The 20,510-nt window shown below is 36.5% G+C and overlaps 1 protein-coding gene across 3 annotated transcripts in view; it reads left to right on the forward strand.

The window, feature by feature from the left end:
- MYO16 (myosin XVI) overlaps positions 1–20,510 on the forward strand; it is a 550,393-nt gene that overhangs the window by 351,095 nt on the left and 178,788 nt on the right. For all 3 annotated transcript variants that reach the window (XM_033105065.1, XM_033105062.1, XM_033105063.1), the window contains exon 21: positions 19,528–19,600. In XM_033105065.1, coding sequence (XP_032960956.1) covers positions 19,528–19,600 — 73 coding nt within the window. The remainder of the gene's footprint in view (positions 1–19,527; positions 19,601–20,510) is intronic.

Genomic DNA, 20,510 nt, shown 5'->3' on the forward strand with positions numbered 1-20,510 from the left:
AATAGTTATTATTGACTATATTCCCTGTGCTTTACTTTATGGCCCCATGACTGTTTTGTAACTACCAGTTTGTACTTCTTAATCCCTTCACCGTTTTTACCCTGCCCCCTAACTCCCTCCCATCTAGCTGCCATCAGTATGTTCTCTGTATCTATGAGTTTCTTTCTGTTTTGTTTGTTTATTTTGTTCTTTAGATTCCACATATAAGCAAAATCACTCTTTTTAGGCAGACGTTGAATCTGTCTTTCTCTGTCTGACATACTTCACTCAGCACAGTACCCTTCAGGTCCATCCATTTGTCACTGCAGATGGCAAGAACCCATTCCCTTTCCTGGCCGAGCAATATCCCAGTGTATATATGTACCACCTCCTCTTTATCCATTCTTCTATTGACGGACACTCAGGCTGTCTCCACCTCTTGTCTACTGTAAACAGTGCTGCAATGAACATATGGGTGCACATGTCCCCTCAAAGTAGCCTTTGGGTTTCTTCCCAGAAGTGGGATAAATACCCAGAAGTGGGATTACAGGGTCCTTCTTTGTCTCTTGTTATAGTTTCCTCCATTTTGTTTAGTTCTGTTTCTGGAGTTTCCTCCTGTTCTTTCATTTGGGAATATTTCTTTGTTTCATCACTTTGGCTGTATTTTTTTGTGTGTCTATGTATTAGGTAGATTTGCTATGTTTCCCAGTCTTGGCTGGTTGGCCTTATGTACTTATGTAGTAGATGTCCTGTGGGGCCAAGTGGTACAGTCTCCCTGGTCACCGGAGCCAGGTGCTGCCGGTATGTCCCATGCGTTAGTTGTGTGTGCCCTCCTGTTATAGTTGAGCCTTTTTTGCTATTAGTACATCAAGGAGCAGGATTGACCCTTCGGTGATTGGCTGTAGGGTTTGGCCACATCCATAGCTTACAGGCTGCTGTGCAGGGGGCTTACCCCACTGAGTGGACTTGCCCCAGCGGGCTCTGGTGCACGTTGAGAGAGCCCTTTGGGGTGCCACTCGTGGGGTTAATGGAGTGGTGCTCTGCTGTGGTCTGAAGCCAACCTCCAAGTATGTTGGTTCTGGGGCCTCTTGGGAGGGGCTTTGATGCAGGCCCAGGTCACCCATGCCTGTATCCGGTCGGGAGCTACCTGGTAGGAGCTACAAAGTGATCCAAAGTTGTCCCCTGCCTGTGTTAACCCTGGAGGCATGTGGGAGAGTCCACACTGCAAACTGAGGAGGCCTGTTGCCACCTGCCAGCTCCCTTAAAGTTCAGCTTCTGAGAAAGCCTTGTGCGGTACACAAATTTGGTGAGACAATCTCAGGGAGTCATTAGGTTGGGAAGATTTGTGGTCACCAGGTTAATGTAGACTCTGGTTTGGTGCCAGTGCTGAGCCTGGAGGTACTAGCAAAAGTCTCAGAGAACACTGAGGCCAGTCCTCGCCCACCTGGGTCCTGTGGATGCCTATAGTTTTTCAAGAAAGAGTGAAAGATGGATGGGGTTGGCTACTCACGTGAGAAAGTGCCTCCAGCATTTGGAGAGTTGGGTAGGGCAGGGTCCCAGTGAGTCAGCAAGACAGAGCAGCAGAGCTCACCAGACAAATCAGATTCAGATTTCGCCTTTGGGGGTGGGCTCAACATAGGAAAGATGGCACCTACCTGCTGGTTCCATGGGAGGAGGAATCCACACAGGAAAAATGATGACTGTCCTCCAGCCCTTGTTTCAAAGCCACACACCTTAGTCTGACCCACCTTATGCCTTCTCCAATGTCCCCCGAGTCATTGTCCCTCCTCTGGACCCCAAGGTGAGTGTCTGCAAGTGAATGAGTCTGTTTGGGGGCTATTTAAGCAAATGCCAAGGGTTTCCCATTACCTTTGGTTTCACCTGGTCAGAATACCCACTGTTTTTCATAACCAGATGTTGTGGGGGCTGCTCTTTCCAGCAGCAGTACTCTGGTCTGGGGAGGCTGGTGTGGGGCTGCGGTCTCTCACTGCTCCTCCGGGGTGAAACTTTGTGGCCAAGATATTCCTCCTGGTTCTCAACAGCCTCACAGAGGTTTGTTGCCAGTCTATTTAATGTCTCCACCCCTCCTATCAGTCTTGACGTGGGTTTTTCTTTATATCCTGAGTTATAAAGCTTCTGGTCAGCCAGACTTCAGATGGTTCTCCAGGCTGATTGTTCTATAATTTAGTTTCAATTTTAATGTGTTCACGGAAGAGAGCACACACAGTATTTACCTATTCCACCATCTTTGATCTCCTCTCTAAAGTTTTTTTGTTTGTTTTTGTTTTGTTTTGTTTTGTTTTTTGTTTTTTTCCCCACATATCAATTCAGTGATTTCATTCCTGAAATCATCAGTAGGGTATTTTTGCAAACCATCCTGTTTCTAAATTTACATATGTTGATTATAAGGAAAACGGTTTTGTAAGTCTAGAATAATGAATATCCTAGATGTCCAAAAAGATTTCCATCAGCACATTTACAAAATGGCCCATGTGTTCTCCAACAGTCTGGTTGAGGTTAATGAAAAGAATGGAGATGGTAACAGTGGCATTCAGCTTCCTAGTATCTCACAACTAATGATTCATACTATGACATGAGAAAAAAAGAACATGTCCAGTAGGACATAAACTTAAGATCCTACCACTGTATCAAGTGAGACCGTTTCACTCCAGCATCTGACAACTTTTAAAAGAACATTAGGATCTAAATGAATATAGAGAATCTACACTCATAAGATCCTAATAAGCAATGTAATAATCATCTTCAGAAAAATTTCACTCCTTCATTAGGTGAGATTTGCTATTCTTTCTTAATTAGAGGGAACAAATATTTCATATAGGAAAAAATAATTATAGCCTTGAAGAATTCTGCAGTCCACTTTAAAAATTAAACCACATGTCAGCATTTTGAATAATCTTGTGTTTGTCTGAAGACTCTTAATGGCAGAGAGGGCTGATCTTTACCTTGATGCTCTGAAATGAAAGGAAGGTGCATTAACTGAGTTAAATAGATATAAGGCTTAAGATTTCATTTGGGAATTCTCCTTAGTTTTGTTCTACTGAATTCAGTTCGTGTACAATTAGTTTTGAATATTTAGTGGTGTATATGCACGTTTGTTGAATTTCTAATGATTTTAAATAGAAAAGAACTTTTTTGCTATTTATATTGAAATGATAGCCAGATTTCTTATAGAGTATCTTGATCTTTTTTAGGTCAAAGTCCAATTTGGGAATCCAATGAATGGCAAAACACACACAGACACGCACACAAATACACACACACACAGTTTTTCATATGATTTCTGGGGATTATTATCACCCCCACACCACCCCCGCCGAATAACAAGCCATCGCTATACCTGGGCTGTACTAATTTCTTAATTTTTTTGATGAAAGAAATTAATAAATTCTGAATTAATATCTTCAAGGTTGTTCATAGCCTCCTGGTAGTTGAGGATTTTTAAGTCAAAATATTTTTTAGGGATGATTTTGTTGTTGACCTTTTTTTAATTAAAAAAGTATGTTTTAAATTTTTAGATAAAATCTATGATTTTTAAAAGCATACACTGAGATACCTCTTAATAGATGAGTAACAATTTTTTAAATACTAATATGATGGTCAGTGTGTCAATTTATTTTGTAACATTATTTTTGGTAGATTTGATTTTCAGCTATAAGCAAGTATTCCTCAAGGATCTCCTCCATTTGCAACAGAAAGTCAGTAACTTAGTTTAGAGTGCGCAAGGGAGCCTGAAGATGGTGCTAAGAAGGGAGCATCTTTCTATGCACTGCAGGCAAGCCATTAAAAATATCTTCCTGAATACCATTTATAGTTACCCTATTTGCATAGATCACCTACGAGTATAAATACATTACCTAATCTTATGACAGTTTTCAAATTCCATATATGGGTTGTTTTTTGCTTTCTGTGCAGGGGGATTTGTCATTTCTTCTGCACCATCTCCTGTTGTTTTGCAGGATGCATAACTCTAAAATTCAAATTAGGGTGTGTGTGTGTGTGTGTGTATGTGTGTGTGTGTGTGTGTGTTTTCTTCAATTATTTAAGCCAAGACTTTTTTTTAAATGTCAGATGCAACCTATAACTTTTAAAAAGGACTGAAATGTAGCCGTACATAGTTATAAATGGTCCTTACAAAAGTCTAATTTGTTTTTCTAATCCTCTCACTTTCCCCCTTACCCCCACCCCCCCGCCCATCTATCAACCCTCAGTTTTTCTTATAGATGATGTAATACAGAATTGTACACCTGAAATCTATGTAATTTTACTAACAATTGTCACCCCAATAAATTAAAAATAAATAAATAAATAAATAAATAAATAAATAAATAAATAAATAAAATAAAAATTAATGAAGCTAGTAAAAAAAAAAGTCTAATTTGTTTTATCTTTTTCAAGGAAACAAGGTTAATTTGGGCAGGTTAACTCTGTGAGTTAAAAGTTTGAAGATTAATCTCCTCCAAGTATGACAGACATTGGCAGCATCCCAGGTGATGAGAATTGTCCATTACTGGGATTTGATAATCTCAGAAAATTTAATTGCCCCTGCCATGCTTCCTTAGAGACAGGTCACTTTCCCTTTTCATGAGGGTTTGCCATCATTTCCTCCAACAGGAAGGTTTAAAATGGGCAGTATTCTTCCATTCCTTCCTAAGTCAGATGGTTAGGAAAGATTTTGTTGAAAAGAAGCATCGTGATTTTTCTGAATGTTTGCATCCCTTTATCCTACCCAATACAGAGTGGGACTCATATAATTATTACTTAACTCTAGATTTAAGAATTTTCTGCTCTTTGGGACTATCCACTTCATTGACTAGATAATATGGAGAGTTTCTCAGCTGTGTGGGCGGGGCAGGGCTCAGTGACCATTGTAAAGCAGAGGGATAGTGCAATTAATTTAAATATTATTGTCAAACCACACACATCCCCCCCCCCATAACACTCAAGGAATCACAGTGTGAGAGAGTTTGCAATGCCCCTTAGGTTTTTCAAAGTTAAAATAAGTTAAGAAACTTAATCTAAATGGTAAATTAGGGGATACAAAAGTGGAGTAAGAATAAAATGTGTAGAAATTAATTTTTTTCACTTATTTTGATAATAAAATTGGCGATTCATTTCCCCAAGAAAACATCCGACTACTATATATTATATATTTAACATCACTTGAGAATCCTAAGTAAAATCATATTTTCTCTCTCTCTTTTTATATTATATGTATATACAGAGGGTGCCAAAAAATGTATACACATTTTAAGAAAGGAAAAAGCTGTATTAAAATTACACTGATGGTAACCACTTTGAACACCTCTTGTAATTGCAGAAGTCAAACATGACTTGTATTCATCTTTTGTTATCGGTATATATTGAGTATTAACATTTTAATACAGTTTTTTTTCTTTCTTAAAATGTGTATATATATATATATTTTTTTTTTTTTGGCACCCTCTTATATATATAATAAATTGCTGTTAAAAGTTCAAAAAAGGTCATAGATATTATCTGTCCTCATTTAACAGACACAAAGTGGAACAAAGTGAAACTTGGTCCTGAAGCAGGGATTTAATTTGTAAACAAATAAGATTAAAAATCAAATATTTACTCTAGTTATTAGTTTCAACTTCCTCAGCACTTTATTGAAATGATTATGAAGATTTAAGTTCTTTGGTAGAATTTACAAATAAAAAATATTTCTGATATTATTTAGATACCAGTTTAAAAATCTAGGCAATCAGTTCATAATTAAGAGTTGGTAAAAAGATATTTTGTATGTTACCTTATTAATTACATGTAATGTACTTAACTGTTAATAAATGTATTTATATTAATAATGCCCAAATACCTCGTAGGCATACTAAATCGCCTGCTGAGCTTTTGTGAGAAAATGAAAATAGACATCCATTTGTTTTCTTTTTTTCCATTTAACTTATATCATTCTTCATTAACTTTACTGGGGGGGAGATTTAATAATCAGAAAGAGTACAAAGGGATATAGGCAAGTCACTTATCTACTATCTAGAATTCACACTATTAACGTTTGTCACTTTTGCTTCAGACGTTTATTAGCATAAAAGAAATAGACTTGCAGCTAAATGCTGAAATTCCTTTTGTTTATCAACATAGGTTCATTCCTGTCCTTCCTACCCTGAGACAAAAATGTCACCAATTCTGTGTAAATTTTGCACAATTTGTTTTTTTTAATTTCTCTAGATATTGTTTTTTCATAACAACTGTATAACATTTGTGAGACATTAAGAATTTAAAAATACACTATCATACAGTACATTTCATGCTATGTTTCCCTTTTAATTCCACATGGTTTTTGAAATTTAACTATATTATTACCTAAAGAACTAATTCATTCTTTTTAATTGCTGCATTAATTCCCTTAGATGAAGAAATCACAATATCCTGAACTATTTTCTTTGTGATGGACATTTAAGTCTCTTTTCCTTTTTTTTTCCTTAGTTATAAACAGTTTTTCACCATCATACATGTCTCTTCAGATACATGTTTAGCATTTTCTCTGGGGTATATTTTTAGTGGCAAAATCGGGAAGAACATTAATTTGTATTTTCCTGATTATGAGTGAAGTTGAACATAGCAATGCAGGTCGTGCACTGCCCCATGGTGACATACGTGCCCATAGATGTGCAGTGACATTTGTGCAGTTATATGTAGTGGTCTGACTTTAGGGCTTTATCATAGACATTTCTTTTCTTACTTCAAGGTTAGCTTACTTTATTTTGTTTTCTGAAAACTTTTAGATTTCAGTACAGCAGGAATTTTTGTTTAAATAATTATATAATTGATATAATTTTATATTTTAGTCAGATATTCAATTATCCCTACCTTCTGTGTTAGAAACGCTTTTTCACCCCCTTCTGATTTTTAATCTATGTGACTAAAGCTGTATTAATAATATATTGTCTTAATAAGTAAATTTTCATAAGTTCTTATTTTTCTTATTTGTTTTTGTTGTCCCTGGATCTTCATTTTTGCATATGAATTTTATAATCACTTTCACTCAGTCGATAAAATAATTCTTTGGGGATTTTGACTAGAAATACATTTATAGATTAATATAGGGAGAATTGGCCATTTCAGGCTGTTGATTTTTTCCCCCAAAATATCTATATTTCTATTTATTCATGTGTTCTTTTATTCCTTAAATAATGTTTGTATTTTTTCTGCCTATTTCTTATATATTTATATTTTATTTTTTTCTGTGTACTTTGTATTTTTTGTTGCTATGATGAGTGCTATTTTTCTATTACATTTTAATTTGTTTATTGGGATACTCAATCTTGAGTTTCATATGTTGATCTTATATCTAGAAACCCTGCTGACTTTTCTTATTAGTCCTAATTATTTTCCTGTGTAACATCTTACTATTTTATGATCATAATTATCTTTTTCTCTTCATTTTCTCTTATGTCTCTTATTTGTTCTTCTTATTTTATTGCATTGGCTAGCACTGCCAGTATGATGTTGAAAATTTGTGGTGATAATGAATATTCTTGTCTTATTTCCAAATATATGTAATGCTTCTAAATGCTTGCCATTAAATAATCTGTTTACTTAGAGTTCCAGTAGGTAATCTTTGTTAAGTGTTTTCAATCATGAATGGATACAAAGTTTTATCTAATGTTTTTCCTTTCTCTATTAAGATTACTGTAATGATTCTTTTCTTTGCTCAGATGGTAAATTGTATTGATGTATGTATATTTTTTGATGTTGAATAATCTCCACATATAGATAGTGGACCCTATTTGGTCAAGATGCAGTAGATTCAATTTTCTAGTCTTTGTTAAGGAAGTTTGCACTTATTTTCATTAGTTAAATGAGTTCTATTTTTTCTTCTTGTACAATTCTTTGATGTCAAGTTTATATTAAAGAGTAAATTCAATAGGTTTCTTTGTTTTCCTCCTCTCTAAAGTGGTTTATACTAAATGAATCTGATATGTTCCTTGATTGCCTGGTGAAAGTCTCCTTAAAATCTTTTGAGAAGGTAGAGGGAAAATTGCCTTTTGAATACCTGTTGTTTTAAAGTATATAAGTCAATCAGATTATTTTCTTTTATTCTCTGAGTAATTTATATTTTCTAGAAAATTGTCCACTTTAAGATTTTAAATTCATTCATCAACTAAATTGTAGCTTTGTTTTACAATCCTTCAGTCTCTCTTTAGATAGCTGTCTTTTGACAGCTTTTGCATTCCTAATTTGTTTATGCCTTTTCCCCAATATCATTAAGTCTTGCTTGAACTTTGCCTATAAGAATTATTTATTTTCAAAAATTATTTTTTGTTTTGTTGTCATTTCTCATATCTGTTATTTTATTAATTTCTGCATTTTTATTCCCTATTTGACTTTCTTTGAATTTTGCCCTTTTGTGCTTTTTCCTGATTTCCTGAATGAAATGTTTGTTTCATATTTTCCAATGATTTTGTTGACCCTGAGTATGTGCTTCTCAGTGCATTCCAGACGTTTTCTATGTAGCACTTTCTTTGTTGTTTAGTTCAAAATATTTTGTCTTTATGTTGTTTTAAAAATAAAATAACAAACGTTTGTCAGAAAAATAATTTGACACACCATGTTTTTCTCTGCTTCATCCAAACAGGGGAGTTTTGTTTTATTTTGTTTTTTTCATTAAATAATGAGATTTCTATGATTCTTATGAATATAATATGAGTGACTTCTATATCTGCATAGACTTATTTAAATCGTGGTGCTTATTGCCATGACAACAAAAACTACACAATTTAGCAAAATATCTGAGACAAAACCAGCTTTCTAAATAATTCTCCTTCTGCTTCAGATCCTTACCAAAATACCCATATGTATAATGATTTCCTAAAGAGCTAAGAACTTTTTCTCTTTAACTGTACATTTGTTTTCCATTATTTTTTGAGATTTCTTTTTTGTTTTCAAATAGAAGGATTCAGAGGAATAAGTAATAATATTAGAGATTTAGCAAAGCATCATGTATATGATAATACTCAAAATAATCTTAAACTACCACATAATAAATACAAAATAATGGTTAACAATTACCACCTTTATTATAAAAATTACCATATACTGTGGACACAATAATGCTTAACTTTAAATATTGATCATGATAATGTGATAAATTGTTTCAAGAGTAGAGCAGCTTATGGAACCATAAATGCTTTTCCCGTAAGTACATGTTTTGAGGAGATGGAAGAAAAAAGATTTGTCAGATCTATGAGAATATGCCATTTTTAGTATCAAGCGGTAGTTGTTTTTCCTTTTTGCTGATGAGTGTTATGTGATTTGCAAATACTATTTAAGAGCCAAATAAATTCAACAAAATGTGTAAGAAATTCAGTGATTTATAAGACTAATAAAAACCTAGTATTCTACTTTTCTGGTTCTTTTTTTGAGCCAAGAGTGCAGAGGCTAAAGCTTGTATATTTTATACAAAGCATAAAATTCATTGCATTGCTAGCCATGCCACTTTCTTGTTTCATTTCTAACTAGGGAAATGCATTTGGCCTCTTTTCAACCCCCTGATAACCTGTCCTGCTCAATAGAGTTAACCAAATCTGTATTTATTATGCTCCTCTGTGCTTGTCATTTGAGCATAGTAGCAGTCCTGCCAGAATAAATAATGTTGCAGTGCCATCCAGAAATGAGAGCAGAATGTCCCATTCTGCCTCTTGGTGACCCTGCCTCTCCCTGAAGAAAACAACCAGGAAGAAGGAAATGTCAGTATTACAATTTAAATACTGTTTGCCTTTTTCTAATATAATTTTCTAATTGAGGAGGATGTGCTTTTCAACTAGAGGACATTTTTTTTTAGTTTTGTCAGCTCCATGCTTTTTAACTTTTCTCTCTTCACATGCAGTCTTATTAAAAATACACTTTACAAGCCTGGCTTCTTTATGTCTGCAGATGTGATAAGCGGTGAAGGTGCAATTATTGTGGATATCATTTATTGGATATTGCCTAGAAGTGAGTTAGGCTTTTTGCTGAGGTTCATCACAATTAATGTTGACCTTACCCATGAGGTAAGTATTATTGTCTCCCTTTTTCAAATGAAGAAGTTGGAATTCAGAGATGTTAAGTATGTGGCCCAAGTCACACAGCCACAAAGTGATGGACTTGACATATGAACCCCAGTATGTCAGACTTAATACCTGTGGTTTTCCAAATATGCCTCTCATATTTAAGAATGTCAGAAGAGTAATAAAAAGTTATAGTTTTAAAACTAATTTTTTAATTAACCTTGTGAAATATAGATGATTTCTTTATTTCCAATTAAATTATTATTTAAAATTTAAAATATATATACATGGATGTGACCTTCAGGGGAAGTCTGTTCTCTGTTCCTTTGTATCTGGGCCTCTAGCATCCTGCAGCATGCTTTGCAAAACTGCTATAGTCATTGAAAAGGTGAACGAACTAATAAATGATTTAGTTAAAAACCACTCTCAGGAGAAGAGCTGTTGGCAGATTGCAAAAATGTTCCCAGTTGTTTATCCTTCTCTGTACCCAGGCCCTGTACAGTATAACTTGGACACTTCTCTTATCAAGAGGTTACATCTCATTTTTCTCCCTTTGAGCTGCCCTTGTGACTTGCCATAGCCAACAGAATACAGTACAAATGGTGGTGTGCCAATTCCGAGCCCTCACACAAATCTGTTTTCTCAGATCCCTGTCATTGCCATGTGTGTAAGCCCAGGCTTGCCTGACGAAGATGAGAGACACTCTGTTAGCCAGCCAAACAGCCAGCCAACCCCAACACATTTGGCTGAGTTCATCCTACACCTGCCAACCCCCAGCCGGGCCACCCAAGCTGACAAAAGGACTTGTGAACCATCATAAATACTTATTGCTTTTAGTCACTGAGTTTTGGGGAGGTTTGTTATTCAGCAGCATCTATTTGCTACAAGTCACTATCTAATTACTTTAATTTTCGTCGCTCCTACTTTGAACCACAAATTGTGAGTACGTACATTTGAGGCAATTGTTAGAAAGACAGTTCTCCATTTTACAGGGGATTTAAGAGATGCTGAGATGATTCCCCGTTCTCAAACACTCTGCTCCATTATCACCTCGGCAGTAAACTCCCAAACCTTTGAGTAATGAAGTATAGTGATGAGGCTTCACTATACTTTCTAATTGACAGACTGAAATAGTGAAGAACTATCCATAGGCTTGTCCTTCATTTTGCAAAGCAGATATTTTGAGACCTTCATCATCTCTCATTGCCAACAGTTGACCTAACTGCCTATACCATTCTTATGGATCTGATCTAACATCAAGAAAAGGCAAAATAGGATGAATCAGTGTAGACATGTTTTCACCACCAGGAAGACCTAGTTGTTCTAGGCGTTCTCTTAAGTATCCACCTAGTGGAAGGACCCATTTTAAGGCTTAGCCAGCAGCTCCACCATGGCTTCACCACCCTTTCTCACAGAAATGCTCCCTCTGCAAATCTAGCCTCATGACTTTATACCTTAATGGGTGAACTCTGACATGGTCCTCCCTGACCCAACTTATGCTAAAATGTGTCAACTTTAATGGATCCTTCAGTCTTAGTAGAACTGGTAGAACCACTATTATTTGGTGAATTTTAAAGGCTGCAGATCAAATCATACCTGTAAATCCTTATAACCATGACCTCCGTTAGCTGAACGCTTTCAGTTGCTCTACCCTAACAAATCAAAACCTAGAGAGGGGCTGGACTCCGCTGAGAGTCTAGACTTCCCCCTGTGATGCAATCACCATCCACAAGCAGTTGCTGTGGCCGGCTTTGCAGAGTAGTGTGTGTCTCCTAGCACTTGTCCACCCATTCACATAGGGTATTCACACATAGGGGAACTCCCTTTCTTTGGTTAGTAATCATATCTCTTCTTTGAAGATCACAGAAAATTGCAGCTGGAGTGCTTTGATGGCATTCTGAAAACTAGTCCCACCCACCTACCTGGATTGCCCATCTTATAGAGATCTTGTCTTTACTGTACCATCCAAACAAGACCCACCTAATACACTTTCACACCTTTTGAGTTTCCCTGCATTTTATCCTGAGAATTCCCTGACTGACTTTGGCCAAATACCCGACTCACCATCTCGCCTGTAAATCTCAGGTTTGTTGTCAAAAAAACAAAACATGAACTACAGATACACTTTCGGAGTTCACTCTCCTTTCGGTCCTATCTTCTATGTGATGTGTGTGGGTTCTTTCATGGCGTGGATCTCCCATACACACCGCGGCAACCTGACCCAAGTCCTGAATCCTGCTGCCGTGCTGTGTCTTGCAGTCACTTACCAACTGACACAGACCCAAACAAAAGGACAGGTATCTTCTTGACATGAGATTGAACGACATGTTTCATTGAAAAGACAAGCTATAGAATTTCTGCATTATTATATAGGCTTTTATTTTGACAGTTGCTGATTTATAAAGGCAGTCCCAATGCAGTGATATAGGATTCTAATTTAGAGGCATAGAAATATAACACGACTTGTTATTGTATGGCATACAGAATGATATAGTTGGCCTCTGACTTTGTGGCAGCAAGGATAAACTACAAGTAACCCACAACTGTGTTGATTTCATGCTGTCATTGTTGCTCTGTTTTGCTTTTCCGAAAAGCTTTCAGTGATGATGTGCTTTCTTTGGTTGATGCATGCTCTGAAGGAAATCCATGACTCCTCCTTATACTGGCAGATATCAACAACAGGGAGCCTCCCTCTAGTCTCTCTAAGTTATCCAGATAACTGGTCGAACACAAGAACTTTATTTTTGGTGGAGGGGCTAAAGTTACTGGTCTGAAGGCCAGTTCCCAAGAAACGTAGCTCTGCTTTCAAAGAGCAGTAGTTAGTTTCCAAAAGAGTGGACAGGCATCCGAGGAGGATAGATTTAAATGAAAACAGTAATGGTATAAATACTGCTGTAATTATATTCAACTGCTTGAAGAATGTAGTTCCATCTCTCCCTTGACCTCTGGGCCACTCTAACATCCTCTTTGTAACTGTCTTCCCTACTGATGTCTTAATGTTGATGAATGGGGCTTGAGCTCCTGATGGTAGCCAAGGTTAACCATAAGAAGGGTCATGATTCGAACATCATGTTAGACCTTGCAGTACCAAAGTAAGCACGCATTTGAGTGTTTCTCATTTAACAAATATTCAACTAATATTCTCTCCATCCCTGTGCATAGTCATGATCCTAGTAAACATACACTTTTTTTCCCCTGCTTTATCGAGGTATAACATAGCACAGAAGTGCACATATTCTGTGTACCATTTGATGTGTAACATGACCACGTAACCTCCACACAGACTGAGTTGTAGAATCTATGCAACACGCTGGAAAGATTCCTTTATGCCCTATTTTTATGGCTGGCTTCTTTTACTCAATGTTATGTATGTGAGATGCATCTACAATGTCGAGTGCAGCAGTAAGTAGTTCATTCTTATTCTATCCCTTTGCAAAAACATGTATGGACATACCACTAGTTATTTATTCTACTGTTGATGGACACTTGGGTTGTCTCCAGGTTTTGACTATATAAATAAAGCAGCCATGAATATTCTTGTGCGTGTCTTTTAGTGGACACATCACTCATTCTTCTGGATCTATGCCCAGGAGTGGGATTTCTGGGTCATTCAGTAGGCATGTGCTTTAGCTTTACTGGATGAATTCAAACCATGTTCTAAATTTCTAATTTAAGCTACCACCAGAAGTGGATGAAGGTTTCAGTTACTCCACATCCAATGCATGCAGTTTGGTATCTGGTTCTTTTCATTGTGATAAGTATTTATTCATATTTCTATCTATTCTTCATAAACATCAGTTTTAATAACTACAGAATACCTGGTAGAGCAGTAATGTCATAATTTACTTAAGTAGTCTGCTATTCTGAAATGAGGATTGCTTTAGCCTAGCAATGTAAGAGTTCCTACAAACTAAATATTATTTATGATTTTAAAAAAGTCAATTGTATGATAGGTTGATCCCTGTTTCTAAAGATGCTTTTGGTAACAAAGTATACATATATATCACTGTTGTAAATGCAACTTGTAATGAATAAGGACATATGTTTATTAAAAGTACTAAGTATTAATGCTTTTTCATCTGTGAGTTGTAGCTTTCACTGATAAGGATTTAAGTGATCTTTTATTCTTTGTACTCTTCTTACTGTTGGGGAGAGTTCCCTTCCTGGTTTCCCTTTTGTAGGTCAGAATTAGACTTCTTTATAGAAGTAGCAATTGGAAGTAACTTTATGTCTTACATACACATAGGGCTTACAGACACAGAGTCTAGTGTTAGACAACTTGGGTTCAAATCCTGGATCCTTCTAAAGCTAATGTGTACCCTTGGACAACTTAGAAGTTCACTGTCCTCTGTCTCAGTATTCTCCTCTGTACAATGGGGATGATTACTGTACTTATCTCATAGGGTAGTTGTGAAGGCTAAATGAGGGATGGCATTTTAAATGCTCATAACAGTACTTGGTGAAGGGTAGCTCTAGTTTTCATCCCCATCTCAGGATTTTCTTATATATCCAGGCTAATTAACTGTAATTTTCTAGGGGTCTCCAATGTCTTCTTTTTTTGTCTGTTTGTCTACTTTTTAACCTATATTTCCAGTAGGAGAGAAGTGTAAAAAAGGACTACATTTAGGAACGATGTTGGTACAATACCACAAAAGATGGAAGGAGGCGGTTGGCTGCTTGGGTAACCACCACCCCCACCCATCACCCAGCTTCTAGCTCTACTTGTCAGTAACTGCAAACTCTTTCCTTAATTTCTGACATGTTTTCAGAAAATGATTAACAGCACATACTTTCTTTGGTCAAAGAATAAAAGGGAGGCTCTCCCCAAAGTATGTAATCCTGGAGTCACATCTCTCCATCCTAAGTTCCTCTCACGGACTAGAGAAAACCCTGGGGGATTCAGATAAGCCATGAAATAGGCAGAGTTAGCCTCTACAATGAGTGCACCTTGCCAATTAAAAACAAAACTTATTTTAAGTAAGTTTTCCAGCATATTGAAGGCAGAGTTGGTGAATGCCATAGCATAGCCCCAAGTCCCCAGGGACTTTGCACCACTAACCTCTGTGTGAGTCCATCTGATCCCCAGAGCACTGTGTCTGAACAGCCAGATTACTCAAGTCTGGAATGCTTTTGTGTTTTGTTTTTACACTGTCTGAGGGCCTACTGGTCAATGATCAACTGGGGGTGGATTTTCCTCCGGCTCAATCTAAGGGTTTTGTGCCAAGCAGGATTCAGCTATTCCCTACCCTGACTACAGATTTAGCTAACTCTCTAGTTAATCTCCTTGCCTAGGGATGATTGAGGACAAAACCTGACTTTGGACCACTCTGTCCAAATAAAATTAGTTCATCCATGTTCTAAGGTGGACATTCTCTTAATTTGGACCTTTCCTCTTCCCATATTCACACATGGAAAACAAAATCAAAACCAGACAGATGCCTTGGCACTTAATATTTTGTCTGACATAAAAGGTGTTTTATTTTACTAATATGTTAACCTAAGTTCGACAGTTTTGTTACCCATCAGGAAAGCCCTCAGGAGAATACTAAGGCGGAATTCGAACTAAAAACAGACCACCTCAATAATATGTTAATTTTGCCTACAGGAGTGAATACTGGGTGATCAGATGACCTCTGTCTGCTCCTCCTGGCTAGAAGTTGGAGTTGAGTTAGATGCCTGTGCAATACAAGTCAAGAGATCAATAAGAGAAATGACAGTAGTGCTGACTACTACATAGTATGCGCCCTTTGCTGGCTGCAGAGTCTTGTTACCCTCCTGCCAAGGTTGCTACTGCAAAAACAGACACATATTTCATTCAATCATAAATGATGAAATAGATTTTTGAGGGAAAAAAAAACACCCTATGTCTGTCAGTAGTTGCAAAAGTGATCTTTAAAATGCATTAAACCTGCATTTAATTTTTCTCCTGACAATGGTTTTTCCTTCCTTACCATCCTTTTTTTAAAATAGCATTTTAATTGTGTAACTAAATATAATTCAGAATCCAGTATCTATGAAATGTGAAAGATTGTTTCCAAGGAGTATTCTTAAAACCAAATTTATGTTGCTCTAAATTATTAATTCATAATTTACTTTCCCAAATCTGAGCAAGAATCTTTTATACTTTGCTCACCCACATCCCTGGGTAGCCTCAGCATCCTTCCTCTGCTCATCACCACAAAGTCACCATCCTTACGAGACGGGGAAGGACGTATATAATGTCATCATGTCACTGGTACATTTTGCCTTTTTTCCTAACTCCTGTCAACCTCATGTGCCATAATTATAGGGCTGCTGCTGCCAATGCCAGCTAGCCATCAGGCAGCGGAGTCAGATATGAGATCCTGAGAGAAGTTGGCAGGAAGCATCCATACTTGTGACCGGCACATGGCCTTTAGGAAGTGCCCTTGCTCTTTCTCTTCTGTCTCCTGGGGTCCCTGTTGCACTTTCTATCCCTAAACAACCACCTTTCTCCACCATCTCTGCTGAGCTATGCTTTTTTCTCTCTGCCCTTAAGGGTATTGTTGTTCCTTCCTCCACCAACTCAGAAAATACCCAACAAGTATTTAATCATATGTCTTTTAAATAACAGTTAATGATAAAGAGTATTATAATACCCAGTATAAGACATTTAAAAAATTAAGAAAGTACCTCTCTGTCTCCTGTTCAAGACCCTTACTGTCTTGAAGGTTCACTGTGCCATGGATTTACTTTTATTTTTCCTTTTTAACATGGTTGAAATTATGCTATAAGTTACTGTAAATATTCAAAAGGTATAAATTTTCTTCTAGCTTTAGTTTTTAGCTTGTTGTTCAAGAACATTTGCCATGGTTTCATAGTTTCTTTATACACACAACTGTATTTACTGGTAATAAAAATAATATTGTTTCACTAGAGAAACCTTAGAAAATTCAAAACAATAAAAAGAAGTAAACAAACCATCTATTTCTTCTTCTTAGGCTGACTGTACTTCTTTCTAGGTCTTCTAGATATACAGCTGGGGTTATTCTTTATACGGAACTTATATATTGCTGTCTGTTAACTTGACAGTTTCCCAAAATGAGTTCATCATAGGATGCATACCATTTAATTAAATGTGTCTTTAGTATGGGGTATTTATTATTCATTTTTGTTTTGGTTCTGTAATTAAGATAACAACGAAAACCCTGTTCATAAGTCTTTAATTGAATTCCTGATAATTGTCTTAGTCAAGGTTCGATATGTGGAAGTACTAGTTCAAATGAACATTTCAAAGCTTTATGCCATATAACTAAATTGTTTTTAAAGAAGGCTCTACCAACTTAAACTCCTAAGAAAAGTGTGTGGGACTAACTTTCTCATCCTAATTTTTAAAATTTTATTTCTTTTGCAGTTTCAATGAGATTGACATTTTTAACATGCCTGTTAGTCACTTATATTTCTTCTATAAGCCATTCTCTTAATTTTTACAGCAAGTTTAAAAAACTAGTTTTTAAGGCATCTTCCAGTGATTGGAGATACACTGTAATACTAGCTATTATCCTAGTAGTTTGTGTACATCACCTCAAATCTTAACAACAATCGAGGTTATCCCATGTTGCTTGTTATCTTACTTTCATAGATGATGAAACTGCAGCTCAGACCATTTAAATAACTTGCCCAAAGTTATCCAACTAAAGCGTTTTTGAATTAAGTTTCATACCCAAGACAAAACAACTTCAAAACCTGACAAGTTTTATCACTAAGCTCCTACAACAGAAACAATGCAGCTCATGACATGGAAAACGCGTGCACACACAGCAACAAAGTATCCTAATTCTCTCAAATCATTGTTACCACTCAGTGAACACCATTGCTGACATCTCTTTGTGCATAGTATAAAGATAGCAGGATGGAAAGAAGGATGGGTGGATGGGAGATGATATATGACTGAACACAAAGGTCAGTGGATTGAAAAAATATCTATGAAAATGAATGAGACAATACACTTTAAAGTAATACTTACCTCTAACAGAATTTAATTTTATTTATAATATCCTGCAAACTGAAAGCAAAAAAATAAATAAATAAATTGCATTTGTTTTCTTCTACATTTTACAACTTCTTATTCTAATATTTAGCTTTCTAATCCATGTGGAGTTTATTTGGGCACGCAGGGTGAGGTCCAAAGCTAATTATACATTTTCTTCTAAAAAACTAAAGCAATTACCTAGAATGATTCTTCCTTTCCCTCACCACTTTATATCCTTGGCCATGTGAAGTTCATATTAAGGGCTTTTAAAACGTTCTCCCTCCTGCTTATGAATCTCATGTGTGTACCATGTACAACAAATAATCTTACAGGCAGGATATCATAGAATCAACACTCTACCTTTTATTCAAGGGAGGGGAAGGTCATTTAAGTGACATATTACAGACTCTAAAGTATTATGATTATGTAATGATTGTGAAAAAATATAGATGCAAAAAGAGTCAGTCGCCAATGTAGTTTGGACAAATCAGGTGGAGAGGAAACAACAACAAAACAGGTACATCAACAAGAGTAGTGGAATTAAAACAATCAGCATCACAATGGTGATGAAATATCACACCCACTATCAGAAAATGAGGAAAGCAATCGTCCTACTAAAGTCCTAGACCAGCAATATGGAAGGGGTGGGGTGTGTGCCCTCTAGGTGACCAGCATTCTAGAATTATCTGGAAGCTTTCTTTACATGAAGCAACGTCATGCACACTCCCTTTTGCGGCCTTCACATTCCTCACAGAAGCCAGGTTGTCAGCGCTGCTGACAGGTTTTCTTCCTCCTTTCTTCACTCACCACAAGGGTTCTGTCATCTGTGATTTGACCATCCAAGACTGTAGCAAACTCTGAGGGTTGTTTACATAAAACAAACAAACAAACAAAAAAACAAAGAAAGAAATTCACAGGGTACTTACATTGATTTCATTCAACTTTGCAACCAAGTTTCATGTTCTTCATGCTTCTTTATTTAGGAATCTGTTTAGGAAAATCATAATATAATTATGAAGTGGCTCAGTTTGATCAATCAAAGAACATGCACGTGGCTTAATTGTGATTTACCTTGTATTCTACTTATGTGTGTTGAAGAAATTGCTTGATCCCTGCTTGTGCAGCCTAACAAGATTCAAGTATTAGCTGGTGAGAGCCACGTCACAGGCGGGCACACATTCCTTCAGAGAAAGCAAGTCTAGTCAAAGGAAAAAAGACAGGACTGTTTCAGACAAGCAAATATTAAACCACCCATGCATGGTGACATTTTAAACTTAAAATCAATGTATTTTTGTCAATGTATCTGTGTTTGAAGCAGGGCATTGAAAGAATACCTTTCCCCTCTAACTTTCAGAGTTTTCACCGGACTCTAAAATGATTGTTTGCATGCTTGTACTTCATATTGGTAGAGATATGCTAACTGGCTGGATTTCTCTGACCTGAGGTTAGCATGGGCGGGGGTCATGTAAGAAGTTTAAGTATCCTAGTCACTGTTTCATTGTTTCATTTCAGCACCCAGACATCAGATATTGGAATACTGGACATCTGTGGTTTTGAAGAATTTCAAAAGAATGAATTTGAACAAGTAAGTGGGATTTTTGTTTTTTAATTTTATAAACTTTATAAAATAAGTTCGCTCTTTTTAATTCAACAGAGACTATTTTCATAATTACTTATTGATAGATCGGTCGGTAGAGGAACATGCATGGTCAGGCAAGTTAAGAAAGTTTTTATTGTAAGAAAGAAAAGTATATCGGACTGAGCAAAGAGTGCTACAGTCCAGGCTGCATATCTAAAAGAGACTTGCAGCCCCGAAGGAAGGGTGAGAAGGGTTTTATAGGGGCTGTGCTGACAGGGTAGCATTGTTTGAACAGAAAATGTTGACTGCCTGCAAGCCAGTAGCTGTTTTGTGGTGTTTTCTGTTATCTCAAGTTTGGCTCTGTCTGGAGGTGCAGGCCAGCACACATTTTGTTGTTTTCTTGCGGACATGACTCTGTCTGTAAGTCAAGGTCTCTGAGACCTAACATTCAGAGACCTAACATTAAGTCAAGGTCTCTAACATTCAGAGACCTAACACTTACAAATACAGAAATAAGTACTTTACAATCCTGTTTTAAAATTAATGTCCCTGCTTTGTTGACATATTTATCATTTTTGTGTGGCATTGTAAACAAGTGCCATAGCCTTTTTTTTTTTTTTTTTAAACAGAGGCACTTGTCTTGAAGACAATACTAGATACAGAGCTGAGTTGTACTTATACTATTTCAAGTAGGTCAGACAGATAGACAGAAGGCATCTGTATTTGCAATCAGGGCAAAGATCTTCAGAAACCTTCGCCAAAAAGAATGAAAATACTCTCTTATGTTAAATGCTGTTATTTGTAGATTCATCTTTATGTGACATGCATACATATGACTATGGAGAACTCATGAAAATAGATTAAAGAGGCATGGGTTATTTTTAATCCATTTACAATTTAGGGCACTTGGAAAAGC

This window comes from Rhinolophus ferrumequinum, chromosome 4, assembly GCF_004115265.2.
Source record: "Rhinolophus ferrumequinum isolate MPI-CBG mRhiFer1 chromosome 4, mRhiFer1_v1.p, whole genome shotgun sequence".
NCBI lineage: Eukaryota > Metazoa > Chordata > Mammalia > Chiroptera > Rhinolophidae > Rhinolophus > Rhinolophus ferrumequinum.